The sequence below is a fragment of the Adiantum capillus-veneris genome, chromosome 4, assembly GCF_014529385.1.
Source record: "Adiantum capillus-veneris isolate H3 chromosome 4, ASM1452938v2, whole genome shotgun sequence".
Classification (NCBI taxonomy): domain Eukaryota; kingdom Viridiplantae; phylum Streptophyta; class Polypodiopsida; order Polypodiales; family Pteridaceae; genus Adiantum; species Adiantum capillus-veneris.
In genome coordinates, this window is record NC_140934.1 from 147376439 (window position 1) to 147390749 (window position 14311).

The 14311-nt window shown below is 42.3% G+C and overlaps 1 protein-coding gene across 1 annotated transcript; it reads left to right on the top strand.

Moving 5' to 3' along the window:
* Positions 1-3612: 3612 nt before the first annotated feature.
* Positions 3613-11087, top strand: LOC147460132 (UDP-glucuronate 4-epimerase 1-like). Its single transcript, XM_086511247.1, has 12 exons — positions 3613-4152; positions 4251-4332; positions 7337-7509; positions 7591-7684; positions 7951-8037; positions 8966-9031; positions 9119-9178; positions 9256-9320; positions 9497-9575; positions 10062-10303; positions 10422-10496; positions 10639-11087. Exons 1-12 carry the CDS (start codon positions 3956-3958, stop codon positions 10754-10756), a joined length of 1338 nt encoding a protein of 445 aa, XP_086367373.1. The 5' UTR covers positions 3613-3955; the 3' UTR covers positions 10757-11087.
* The last annotated feature ends 3224 nt before the right edge of the window (positions 11088-14311 follow it).

Here is a 14311-nt window from a genome sequence, read left to right on the forward strand (position 1 = left end):
ATAGCGATGCAAATAGCGACACATATAGCGACGTTCTTGTAGCGACGGTCTTAGCGACGTCAGGGAGTATAAAAACCCAATGTATTTTTGTCGCTGGAAACGTCACAAGTGCACACAACCTCTTCTAGTGTTGAACTTCTTCACATTTCTAAACAATAGAAGAGACCATTCCTCGGTAGGAGATTCTAGTGCAGAGATGACTAACTTGAGGGCCATCTTGTCAACTATGGCCTTAAGGTTCTTGATGCCTAGACCTCCTCAATACTTAGGTAGGTGCATACTTCCTAGGAAACTTTGACTGCCTTTCGGATAAAGGGTTCTCTTGCCCACAAGAATTTACGACACAATTTGGATATTCTCTTAAGGTGAGAGTTTGCAGGGCACTAACAACCAAAGAAAAATGCTACATAAGCGTTAAGAAAAGTATTGATGACCAAAACCCTTCCTGCTATAGAATGCTAACAAGCAATCTAGTGATTAAGTTTCTTTTGGAAACCATCACATACCCAATCCCATCCATCTTTGAGGGAGATCCTAAAACCAATGGGGATTCCTAAAAGTTTGAATATTTGACCTTTGTGAATGCGCTTGCAACAATCAGCATCAACCAACCACTCCAAAAGGGAAGAGTAACATAAGATGACTGTTTTGGAATGATTGATTTTAGACCCGAAAGCTAGGCAAAACAATTCCATTACAATACAGAACTCTTTGAAAGATCTCCTTGATCATACCCCTCTAGATTTTGTACCTCACCAAATAGTCGAGACTATCAATAGCAACCATGAATAAAGGGTCAAGAGGATATCCTTGCATTGACCTTGACAATATAAACACAACATATACTTTTCCATTAAGAGCCGCTCTCACTCTAGCATTGCCAAAAAGAGTCTTAATAAATTGGACTAGCATTGGGCCAAATCCCATAGCTTCCAAGCAATGAATGATAAAGGACCATTCCAACCTATCATAAGCTTTATCAAAATCCATTTTGACAATACAAAATTCGCCTTGATTTGGTGGCATACTCAAATCCTTCCCATAAAGCCACAATAACTACTTCAATCAACTTCCTTCCTTTGATGAAGCCTTTTTATTCCTTGGAAATCCATTTCATAATAATGCATGTTATCCTGTTTGAAACAACTTTTGCATAGATCTTGTATGTTGTGTTCAACATTGTAAACAGTCGCCAATTTGTTAGTTCATTGTTCGCCCCCCTTTTATGCAAAAATTTAATTACTTTAGTGTTGATTAAGCAGGGGAGCGCATTATGCTTTAGGGATTCCTCTTGCACCACTAGTAGATAGGGAGCCACTTTGTAGGCAATGCAGAATTCAGATGGGAGCCCATCCATGCTAGGCATCTAGCTTTATAGCTTGGTATATGTTTGATATGGGAAGAGGGGGTTTGGCAGAAGCTTCCTCTTGGGGAGGGATCACTTTGTGAGTGGATGAGAGAACCTCAATACGAGCCTCTATTGCATGTGGAGACAGTTGCTCATAGGAGCTAAATAGATTTTGAAAGTCCTTTTTGACATACTCAAGATTTTTGCTCCTTAAAGGTGATTGGAGAAGAGTCCTTGAAGAAGGGGACTCTCTCTCTCTCTCTCTCTCTCTCTCTCTCTCTCTCTCTCTCTCGCTCTCTCTCTCGTGTTCTTCTTCCAAAGAGATTTAAACATCTCTTTGGTTGGTTTATCCACTTTCCATGCCCACCATTGCTTGAGAAATGCATTGGAGTGTGTGTGCATGACTTCTTCTTTTGATTTGAGTTTGGCTTTCAAGGAAGAAATGCTATTCTGGGTGGCTTCATATTGAGGGGATGACTCAAGATTGACGAGTTCCTTGTAGTTACAATCTCTTTTCTTTTTCCTAATGTTAGTGACCTCGTTCCTAGTTTGAATTAGCAACTCTTGTGTGTTTTTAATGGCATGGTTGCAAGCTCTAGAAGGACAACGGTATTTAGAGACCAAATGTATTGAACTGCTTCCTAGACTACAAGGATCTGGAACATAGCAGGGTCATTGTTGAACCATTGGTTCCTAATTTTTGATGCAATATCATCGAGGGTGTTGGATAAGGGGTGCTTGAAGTGAAATGAGGCTTGGACTTAAGCCTCTTGAAGGAGTTGATGAGGGAGAGATCTACATAACATTTGTCTAGTCTAGCCTTCTTGGCTTTCACCCCTTTATTGTAATTCATCCTTGTAAATGCACCATCCACACCACTATCCCACGTGTAGTTTTGTCTTGAGGGAGTCCCAAGCTAGAAAAAATGCCCCCTTGATTGCAATCCCTTTAGAGAGGAACCTATTTGCTAACCATAATGAAGTCACTTGCCATGATGTAAGGTGCATTAAGAGTTTGCAACACAACTACCCGAACCATGCGTATGGGAGTCATTAATGACCCAGTGATGGCAAGGGGAGATTATCCTGAGAGATTTTTCTAGCCCTATCCCCATAGTTTTGACATGTTGTAGGCAAATGTAATCAAAGGGATCAAATTCAGCTTTAGAGGGGTCCAAGAGGGCCTTGAATTCCATGATAAAATCCTCAATTAGCAACCCGCTTGTCTTTTTTGCTACTCCAGAATGAACCTTGCTCAGAAGGGCAGGTAGGAGGCTAGGGTTAGGGAGCTAAGCCATCGCTAACATAGATCTTGGCTATAATTTTAAAAAACAAGAAAATAAGACAAGGCGATGCAAGAGAGCAACTGTCCATTCTGGCACAAACCATTTTCGGACCCACCAAAATTTGGCGATACCCACCCCTCGAAAAACAATAGCTATTGGGCACTTTTTAGCGCCAATCATGGACAGCGTGGGTCGACCTCGCATTGCATAGCTCAAGTTCGACTCTCGAGGACGGAACCACTATGTTGTTGCACATTGGATGAAAGGAATTGTCAGATTTTTGTATAGTGGTTGCCTTCGGTAGAGACCACATATGATTGCTGCCGCCGCTGGGTTCCCTCGGGACTATCTAACACAGGGTCTTTATGACCCTCAAGCGGTGGAAAATCTACGACCGGGAAGTGCGAACACGAAAGTAGAGAGGTGCGTAGATGTCGATTGGGGAAAAGTAAACAAGGGCAACAAAAGTAAACAGGGGGGGGGGGGGGCGGGGGGGACAATAAACTAACATTATAACCAAGTGCGCTCATAGTGGTTTCAAGCAACCACAGGCGCCTGCATGGTTAGTTCACAAGTCTCTCAACAGCGAGGTCGTGGATTCAAGTCACTGGGCTTCATTCAAATGGTGGGATCTACGGCCAAGAAAGTGTCATTCAAATCTGGAGGCGAATAGAGGGTCCACAAAAAGTCAACATTTGTGGGGGTCATAAAGACCTTGTGTTATTGTGTTAGATAGTGGTGAGGGTTGGGTTCTCTGAATGAACCCAGCCTAAGTGCACTTTGAAACTTCTCCGATTTTTTTTATGGGAACAACCAATTGTTAATGTTGGTCAAGCATGCAATGGCTTAAAGTTTAGAAAGTCATTTGTTTTAATATGCTTGGAGATCCTGTGGCATCGTGGAAAGGAATGGGACCGTCGTTAGGTGGTATAAAGGCTGGGTATGGCCCTATAAGGGCTGTAGGCGTCTGGTTGGCAAAATAAAAAGACTTCTCTTGTGTGTCAGTGTGTGTGAGACACACTGCCCTCTCCTACTTGCATCTCACATTGCCATCTCTGAACTCACCTGGGTGATTTCAAGAGGGAGATCCTTAAAACCACAGAGCAATGCCCGTCTCTCTCTTCATCTCTTGTGAGAGAAAGGAGAGGGCAGAGCCCAAGGTGGTGTCGCATCTATAAATCAAAGATCTGTCGGTAGAGAGGGATCAGAGAGAGAGAGAGAGAGAGAGAGAAAGAGAGAGAGAGAGAGAGGGGAAGGGTTTCTCCGCATTGACTGGGGAAGCTGCGGGAGCTCTCTTCACGGAGGGAGAGAGAGAGAGAGAGATGGCAGCGCCCAAGGTGGTGTCGCCAGGGCTACATCCGCAGTTGGTGAAGCTGTTAGAGGCGGACACGTACCAATACACAAGCAAGGGACGCGGCCCGCACCACTCGCTCTCCTACTACTACTTCTTCTCCCGAGCGGCCATCCGCCACCTGGGCTCCCTCAAAACCTTCTGCTTCCTCTCCTTCCTTCTCATCATGTAAGTGTAAGCTGCATTGCACCCCAACGAATGAATACCCAATTAGCATCTGACACATGTGGATTTTCTGACGGTGTTGATAATTATTGGGCGTGCAGAGCGTGGGGATTTGTGTCTCAGAGATCGCCTTACTCTACTGCAGCTTGGGAGAAAGCCGTGCTCCAATCCGCTCAAAGACAGGCAAGTTTGATCTCTTCGCATGCGATTGCTCTCTCTCTCTCTCTCTCTCTCTCTACAGGCTGGCATCGAGCTGTTCTCGCTTAAATTCGTACATCTGTATAATAAGGTGTTGAATTGGAAAGATCTAATTGGTCCGTTGCTCGTACGTTTTTCTCAGTTGTCAACTTGCAATCTTTGAATGTCCCCGCCCCCTTTCTTCCATTTGCCTCGCGTCGACTTGAGTTCAAGCCTGTCGAATAAATTTTTGAGGTCGCATGGAATTCTTCTCAAATTTCAAATTATATCTTCTTCTTCCCCGCAGAGTACACTTTTGAGCTTTTTCTTTGAGAACTAAAAAGCCATTGAAACCTTCGAAGAGTCCAGCCTATTAATCAATCTATTAAAAGTTCGTTACATATCTCTCTCTCTCTCTCTCTCTCTCTCTCTCTCTCAAACACACACACACATATATAAGCCCATATTACATTTGACTAGTATTGCCTGCAGCCTTCTACCGCCTCTCTTTCTCTCTCTTCGCAGAGGCCTTTTCTCTCTCTCATCTCTCGCTGAGCACGTTGGATTCAGAGCGCACTGGCCTGACCAAGGTGTGAGCAACACGTGCCCGGGGGAGGGAGCCGGAATCCCTCCCCCCTTTCATAATAGTATAGATATAGATTAAACCAATCTACCATGCATAAATAGGTCACACTAGCACCCTTGTGTAGATTCGGATTAGTTGAATAAACCTGCATTTTGATTACTCAAAGTCTATCTGATGTTGCTATCGCTTGCTGCTTCATATACCTTCTACCATTAAGGGTTACTTCTACCGACTATGTTCCCTATACTTCACTAGATTCAGAAACTTATTGTGCAATTGGTATTAATTAGCTCTCTCTCTCTCTCTCTCTCTATGTGTGGTTACATATATTGGTACCTAGTTTTACACCCACTCCTGAGCACCGACAACGTTAGTGGGGATGTCGTAGTATTTAGTCAATGCTATGCCTGGTGGAGTCGATGGTTATATTGTCTTGTGGGGTGACTACCATGAATCTATACCTTGCACTTTTCTCTAAGGGTGAATCTAGGCTTATCCTAGAATCATCTAGGCATACTTACAATGGAAATGCATGGTTATATTGTCTTGTGGGGTGACTACCATGAATCTATACCTTGCACTTTTCTCTAAGGGTGAATCTAGGCTTATCCTAGAATCATCTAGGCATACTTACAATGGAAATGCAGCTTGGTAGTGCCAAGTGGAGCAGGCTATGTGTTGACTCCATGAATACTTTGATTTGTTTCTCTACATCATGTCCCAAACCGTCAAGGTCCAGGGTCGTTGGGTAGGACATCTGCGCCGTTTATCTAGTAGCCATTCAACCCCGTAATTTCTGTCGATGTCCGTCAGATGTCAGACACGTGGGCACCCGTAATCTGCATGGCAATAATTGCCAATGATTGTATTACACGTCAACATGCAGAATAACGAGCTCTCGGCCTCCACCGGTCGACATGGGGTCGTCAATATTATGGGGAATGGTCATTAAATGACCTTTCCCTACCCCATAATTACTTTCGAGAGGTATGCACTTTAAATCAGTAATCAAGGATTAGTCATTTCAAAGAAGGAAATTTTGCAGTAAAATGCAAAAGTTTCTATTATCAGTGTATAAAAGAATGAAGCATCATCCAAGGGTCGAATTTGGCAGTTCTTAGAGTTCTATTTATGAGCTTAAGGGCACCTATCTATGCTCCGAAACCTGATCCTAGCAAAGCTTGTATACACGTATGAACGTTCGTCTTGATTGTGTCAGGGCGGGGTGTATCGATTGCATACACATTAAAGCGAAGATATTCATGCAAGCAAAAGATTGGTAAGCACTGTTTGTTTATTCCAAGAAGAAAAGAAGTCCATGTGAAGACCCAATTGTCCTAATTTCCCAGTAGCTTGGAAGTGGTTTTATCTCCTAGGGGGCGGCTGTCTCAGGGGTCATCATGGGTAGTTTGTGACAATGGCCTATCAAAGACAAGATAATTGTAACATTTTATACGCAAGGTCCACTTCTTTGAATGAAGGATAATTTATATCCTCATCTCACAATAGAATCCACTCCTAGTGTACACTTTTATTTGTTATCAAGATTTCAAGCCTGCCTTGGAGGAGTTAGGAAACCTTAATATCAACAAATTTAGTGGCAGTTGAAAGAAACTTTTGTAGCCTTTTTCTTTCTTAGCTTCAAATTTAGAGGTTTTTCCAAGCCCTAAATCCTCTAGATGATTAATTGAATTTTCATCAATAATTACTACAACAATATAATAAAACCCATTAGCTTTTTTGCTTTGTCCTTGTTGTGTTTGATTTCGGTCACAAGCGCATGAGAAATTATGTATAGAAAAATCTCTTTGTAACGAAGGGTGGATCAAAAAGGGTCCTTAATGCCCATTTTCTTGGATTCGCAGGCAATTTTTGTTTTGGCTTATGTATGATAAAGTTGCCAATAACGGACCGGGGTCCAAACTAAGGACATCTTAAAAGTAAATGAAATATATTACCAAAACATGTGGGAATTATGATTGGATTGCATTGGGAATGGCAAGAGCTCGAGATCGCCTATCCTTTTGTACCAATTTCATAATTGAAAACTGTCAATCCTATCAAATAATTCAGATCAGGGAAATTGAATGTCCCTCTATTGGCCCCCATGTTTTAAGTGGCCTTATATTGGCCCCTTTTACCCTAGTGCTATGAGTCACGGTGGACTTAGGTATTATTTGGACTCTCTTGCACCTAACTTTTGCTGTCTAGTATGATTCCGAATGCCTATGATTATTGAAGGAAAAGAAAGGGTGGATTAGAACGATAATCCAAGTGGTAACCTTATCTTACCGGGATGACTCCACCTTAAGGGTCGGGTTGCCTCCACCATATGGGGGTGTGTGTGTTGTACTTTCAAGTTGTAGGTAGCTTTTGGCTTTGTCCTGACCCTGTTATTTATGTCTTCATTTTTTAATGCAACAGGAGGGGGGCCAACTAACAGTGCTAGTGACTGGAGCTGCTGGTTTTGTGGGATCCCATGTTGCGCTTGCTTTGAAAAAGCGGGGCGACGGTGTTGTGGGGCTTGATAACTTCAATGACTACTATCCCGTGGAATTAAAGAGAGCTAGGGCAACTAATCTTGATCAAGCGGGAATGTAAGAATTTCTTACCAAACAGCTGCGCGGAGTTGTGGGTTCGATCCCGGTATTTCAAAAGTGTTCATTGTCTATACGTAGATTCATAGCGGAGGGAGACTTGAATGACCAGCGCTTTCTTGCTAAGCTCTTTGAGCTTGTCCATTTCACGCATGTCCTCCACTTGGCGGCACAGGTATTTTGCATTCTCTCTCGCGAGTTGATCATGATGATCTTGTGTGTGTGCGCGCGCGCGTGTGTGTGTGTGTGTGTGTGAGAGAGAGAGAGAGAGAGAGAGAGAGAGAGAGAGCGAGCTGTGGGCAATGTCTACACTCCATGTGTTGAAGTTTTGGCTAGACGTTACCCACTCTCAGACCACCCTCAAGACAAAACAGATTGTTTTCAAGGGTTTGTGACTGTTTGTAAAAGGTGTTTTGAGTTTTCAAGGGTGTGTTGATGCAGGCTGGTGTGAGATATGCAGTGAAGAACCCACTGGCTTATGTTCATAGCAATGTTGGTGGTTTTGTCACTCTACTTGAACAATGCAAGGTGAGTTTGAATACAGTCTCTCTAGCCTCTAAACAGCTTTTACTGTTTGGTCTTTTATCTAAGTTTTTCCGTTTTGATCTGTTTTCTATAGGGATCAGGTTCATCAGTTTTTTTCTTTTTCCTTGTATACTTGTTAAGATGCCTATATAGGCCGTTGATAAATTCTCCTTTGATTGCATAGGGTTTGGCACCTCCCTGTACATGACTGCCTGCTCATGTTTACCTCATCACTCCTAGGAGGGCTTATTGGGCAACAGCTATGCTCCACTTACGACCATGTTATAGTCTGAGAAAATTTGGGCAAATTGATTAGTCTGCTGCTTGCATAAGGTAGGCGCAGACAAAAGCACGTGCATATTTTACATTGTGAAGATTTTGTCCTAGTAACGACCACTTTCTATCTGCTGTGGTGCTTTTGCCCTACTAGCTATTTTATGTTTATGCTAATTTTTCCTATTCAATGCTTTTTTGGTGCTAGGCTTCATTATGTCTGCATCCCTAGAGATATGTTAGAAACTCAGTACGCAGACCTTTATATTGATGTATGCTCATGTGTGTGTGTGTGTGTGTGTGTGTGTGGGTGTGGGTGTGGGTGTGGGTGTGTAGGAGAATATATCGGTAGCTAGTTCTACATGCACTATGGGGCACTGGTGATGTTAATGGGGATGTTGTAGTATTTAACCAATACTATACATGATGGAGCTGATGGTTGCATTGTTTTGTAGATGACTACCATGGGTCTATACCTTGCACTTTCCTTTAAAGTTGAATCTGGGCTTATCCTGGATTCATCTATTGAATGGTAGAGCAGTGAGGCTACAAAGTATCATTAGATTACATATATTGTGTGTATGGTTGTTCTAACAAGGCCATTCTTGTCACACAAAGATTACATTTGTTTTGCCTTGTTTGTTTTAAAAAAATGCAGAACTCACATCCTCAGCCTGCAATTGTGTATGCGTCATCGAGCAGTGTATATGGATTAAATTCAAAGGTAGGCTTGATCCCTTTTCATGTAATTCTTGGGCTTTATGACTGGGTGCTTGAGAAGAGGATATTCACGACTGAGGTGTATGCGTAGGTTCCCTTCTCCGAGGATGATAGGACTGATCACCCAGCCAGCTTGTATGCTGCAACTAAGGTACATTCTTCATTTTGTTGAAGTTGGCATGTAAGTAAGTTGTGACAACTCATCAGTTTCTTTGGTGTAAATTGCAGAAAGCAGACGAAGTCTTAGCTCACACGTACAACCATATTTACGGCCTCTCAATAACAGCCCTGAGGTGACTAACTGACCTACGTTGTCAATTCAGCAAAGCTTGTGACAAATATATTTGAGATGTGGCATAGGAGAGCCTATTATATCGAAAGATCGGAAGCCGCTCTGCATCCTATGCTTCTGTTGTTTAAATTGCATGTTTTGAGTTTTCTCTGTTTCTGATTTATGGCATGGTGGCAGGTTTTTCACAGTTTATGGACCATGGGGGAGGCCAGACATGGCATACTTTTCTTTTACACGGAATATTGTGGAGGGCAAGGTGAGTAATCTCCACATGAATATTGGTTGGGGTTGGCATGCGTGTGCTCGCATGCATGTGTGTATGCGGGCGTGTTTGAGGTGTTGGAGACCAGGAGATTGGGTAGATTAGGGTTGCATTCATAGTGCTAATGACATAACTTAAATCACCTATAGCTTGATACAATGCTCTCCTGCAATGTGTTAGAGATGGAGCCATATAAAGAGAATCTGGGGTAGCTAGGGTCTATTCATGGTAACCAGATGGTCTTGGGTTAACCTTGCCTATGATCTAATAGAAACGTCTGCACATGGGACATGAAAATGTAGGATTTGAGCTCTAAGTGGCTATTGTGAACACTGGTTGCATGGTGGCTGCGGTCATGTAGGGATGTGTGTGTGAGAGAACAGGGCTGCGACCAAAATTTAGTGCGATTTTTACATGTAGAATCAGACATAAAACCGAACAATGAAAATCTTGAATGGGGAATGTTGTCATTGCTTGCAGCCTATCACCATTTTCCAAGGTCCACATGCAGAGGAGTTAGCGAGAGATTTCACATTCATTGATGACATTGTTAAAGGTTGTGTGGCTTCACTTGACACTGCATTGCCAAGCACTGGGAGTGGCGGTAGAAAGCGCAGAAAGGCTCAATTTCGAATATTCAACCTTGGCAATACTCAGCCTGTGAAGGTTGGAGACTTCGTCAGCATTCTTGAGAAGCATCTCAAGAAGAAAGCCATCCGCAAGTAAGTAGTTGCTATCATATCCTGGATCCTCTTTCCTAGACCTGGCTCAATGTTTTTCAAGCTTTGTGATGTATGTGCATCTTGGCCATTAGCTGCTCACAAGCTTTTTGTGTTACAGAATCATTCCAATGCCTAGTACTGGTGATGTCATGTTCACACATGCAAATGTGACAAGAGCCAAGAGTGTTTTGGGGTAAGTGTCAAATCTCTTCTTTTCATGTTGTTTTGATTAATAGCACATGGTCACATAGCTCCATGTTTCAATCTTCATGTGGTGCATGTGTGCGCGGCACACAGAGAGAGAGCATTTTTTAATGTACAAAGGGCTGTTGTAGGTACAACCCAACTACAGATTTGAACACAGGCTTGCAAATATTTGTGAAGTGGTACAAGTCCTACTACAAGGAAGGTGCAGGCCATGGCGACATGCTGAAGGGTTACAAGCCATACTAAATAACACTGAGCTTAGAATAAAAATTCGCTCGTATAGCCAAAAAGGCTTTATTCTTTTGATGATAAAATGAATAACATGATCTTCCATCTCTTACTGTCCATCCATTTGTAAAGTGGAATCTAGGTGTAGCCCTTGTATAGGAGTTGTTCTCCCCATCATAGGGTGCATTTATGTAATATAGTGCATTCATGTATTATTAATACCCTGCTCACCCCCCATGTATTTTAACACGTCTTTTTCCTTGTTCGGTAGGGTTTTGTTGTAAAATATGGAGCCTTTGTACAAACACTGAGCTGACAATGCAAGACAGATCTATTCGCTTTTTTTGAAGATTTTTGTGCAGAAAAAGTTCCATCATTGTTTAGAAGTAAGACTCCAATGTCTGATGTGCGTCATCTTTTGAACGCAACCACAAGCAGCATCCCCAGTACATTTTAAATGGAAAGAAGATTTCAAGATGGGATTTGGGAAGGGTTTAACCCAAGCTGGAAATCGAGCTTTGCAGGTCTGTGAAGAAAAATACACAAAAGTCAGTCTTTTATGAAGATTGCCCATGTGCCGAATGTCTACAGAACGCTTCAAAATCTCAAGGGTATTGGTATTATGGATGACCTGGCTCCCTTTGCTGCATGAATTATCATGCAGAGTTATTTTTCTCAGTGCTCATCCACTCAGATTGGGCACTTAATTTTTTGACAAACCTTAGAATACTCAGGTTCTAAATGAATTCAAGGCTCATATTGAGTCGTGTTAGAGATTAATGCGACTCAAAAGTATAGTACCCTCTCGACCTGAGGCTGTCTCATTAGTTCAGAATGTCATGAACTGCAAATGAGTGAAAAAGAAAGACTGGTCATCAGCAATACATTTACTTTCTCTGAGTGAGAGAGAGAGAGAGAGAGAGAGAGAGAGAGAGAGAGGCCTAAGGTTCACTCCTCCATCTTCACCCCCAGTGCATTTGCTATCTGAGCATAGGTCTTTCCTAAAGTCACTTCTATTAAAGTTAGAGTTAGGCCTATTGGTTAGAGGTCTATCCCGGTCTAAGAAAGGTGGCCAATCATTAGAGGCTCTCTATTTATACTTTTGTACGTAGAGGGCCTAGCTCTCTACACGCATTGTACATTCTTGGCACTCATCTTCACTATTATCCACACGTGCTCTCTCTCTCTCTCTCTCTCTCTCTCTCTCTCTCTCTCCATTCCTTTGTGGAAGATTAGGTCATGATTTAGTGATTAATCTTCATCTTATGTCTTCACTTGTTTTTCTACGTGGTATCATAACATGTTAGTCATATTATGTCCATTTTCCTTTTCAATATGTCATCTATCTGTTATTTAAGCTTTCAAAATTATATTGGGTAGACTTTATCATCCATGTATAATCTTCTACTCTAATAATGGCTTTTGATGATTACATGTTATGATTTTTCACCTTTATCACCATTCCTATGTTGCATAATACAATCCTAGATTGCTCTTGTAGATGCTTTGTCTTCAGCCTTCATGCCTCTACGTGTTCCATTATGCATCAAACCTATGATATGACATCACTAGTTAAAAATTATGAAGCTAGCCTATGAGATTGATATGTATGTCGACACTCTCTTTTCCTTTAATTTCATATGTTTCAAGCGACTAATGAAGTCTCTCACGGACTCCCTTTCCTCTTGTTGGGCTTTTTGGAGTTGAGATGTTACACCCCAAAGCACTCCCTCTTGTATGTACTCTTTCAAAAACAGTCTCCTAAGAGTAAGGTAGATCATTTTCTCTTCCATCTTTAGGGTTCTATATCAATCGGGGAATCGCATATTTGTTCAAACACTTAAATATGCTTTCTCATGTCCTCGTCTCCACTAAATTTTTGCGTGAGCTTGGTTATTTGTACTGCCTTACGTCTATGCTCTCTATCATGCGTGTTACGCATATTTTTGGCATATGATAGCTTGGGCAAATGTTGCCAAGTCACCTAAGTGAGTAGGTATAGTGGGGACGTTGCTCTTAGGATTGCATGTGGAATGGGGGTTTGCACTGGTTGGCATATATGAACCCTTAGGTTCCAAGTTGGGTACGATGTTGTGCCATGTGGTGATCCAAAATTCATATGTGTGGCCCTATGCATAGCAGACGTGGAATGTGACATGCTAATGCTAGCCACTATGGTTTCATTAGAATAAGAGCTTGAATTTTGTGGTTGTGGAGCATAAGTTGTTGAAACAATGGAAGAGATAGGAGCTATATGAGTACGAGGACCTATAGGTGCATATGATTGATACACACTTGTAGCGGTGCTTTACTAATGAATGAGGTCTATGGCGTGTTTTTTGGCATGTCCATCACTGGGGTAGGCATGGTAGCCATGGTGTCATAAAGAGAAAGATGAGCTGAACTTGGAAAGGTAAAAGCTATCACCTGTGGGCTCAGATTGTATTGAGACCCATGGCGAAACAACATATGGAGGATCCATTGGGCTTACCAAGGAAGTCTCCATTTGTGATAAAGTTGGTTGCCTAACCTTCTCTGTATCTAAGAATCTTATGAGACTCGTTGAAGGCATGTGGATCCCCTTGTTTTGCCTCTCCAACTCAATAACCCTATAGATTACATCGTAAACTCTTTGTTGTTGCTCTTCTACGCTAGTAGCTCCCGTTGTGGATTGTAAGACATCTAACCAACCCACCTGATAGGTGTGACCTGTGTATAGGTCGGTTAAAGTTTTCGTTTGTAGTTCATACTCATAGTTTTCATTTAGAAACGCTCTATCTAGGATTGAGGTGCTAACGGTGTTCTTTGAACTAGATGCAATGTAGCTCTCTATGGGTTCACCTTTAGTGGTTGCAACTTCATGAGCACTCGATTGCTCGCCTAACATGGATGCTGACATAGGGGCTTTCGTTTTTAACTCTCCGTTGCTCTGTCTTGAGTAGGCTCTCGACTTCCTTTTTCGTAGCCGCAATGATATATCGCTCAACCTCTTGCACTTCGGCAAAGCTTCTACCATCAGGTAATATTACTTCGGAGGGGAATAACTTTGAAGAGTCAGGGAGTGCAGTGAATAGAGTATTCACATGCATACTCTCTCGGAGCATGGGGTCTACATTGGTCATGAATGACAAATTTACTTCCCCACCCCCTTTATTCACATCGTTAGCTCCATGTTTGGAGCGAGTGGCTCTACTCAAAGTCTCTTTGAAACGGCTAAGCATGCTCGGTTCGGATCATGGACCCATAATATGCATGTCTTAGCTTGAACTATCGAAATTAGGTATTGGGTAACCTTCCATGACGTCGTAGTCAGAGGAAGAGTCACTAGACGCAATTTGTGGGTCATGAATGGTACTACCTTGGGTTCCCGCTGAGGGTCTAGAGCCTAAGGTGGAGGAATAATGAGTGACCGTGTAAACGGTGACGCTCTCTATGTGATTGTCCTCTAGCACACAAGTAAAGGGTAGGTGCATGTGACCTTAACACTCTAGAAGGAAGCGTTGGTGAGTACCCGTGAGGTCACTCACCTAGTGTTTTAGGTGTTTACAACTCAATTTTTTTGTTATGTTTGAA

What these genes read in the sequence shown, in the direction of transcription:
- LOC147460132 (XM_086511247.1), top strand. Translation starts at nt 3,956, where the DNA reads ATGGCAGCGCCCAAGGTGGTGTCGCCAGGGCTACATCCGCAGTTGGTG. An exon ending in AATCTTGATCAAGCGGGAAT is followed by an intron (nt 7,510 to 7,590) that starts GTAAGAATTTCT and finishes GTCTATACGTAG; the next exon opens with ATTCATAGCGGAGGGAGACT. An exon ending in GGAATATTGTGGAGGGCAAG is followed by an intron (nt 9,576 to 10,061) that starts GTGAGTAATCTC and finishes CATTGCTTGCAG; the next exon opens with CCTATCACCATTTTCCAAGG.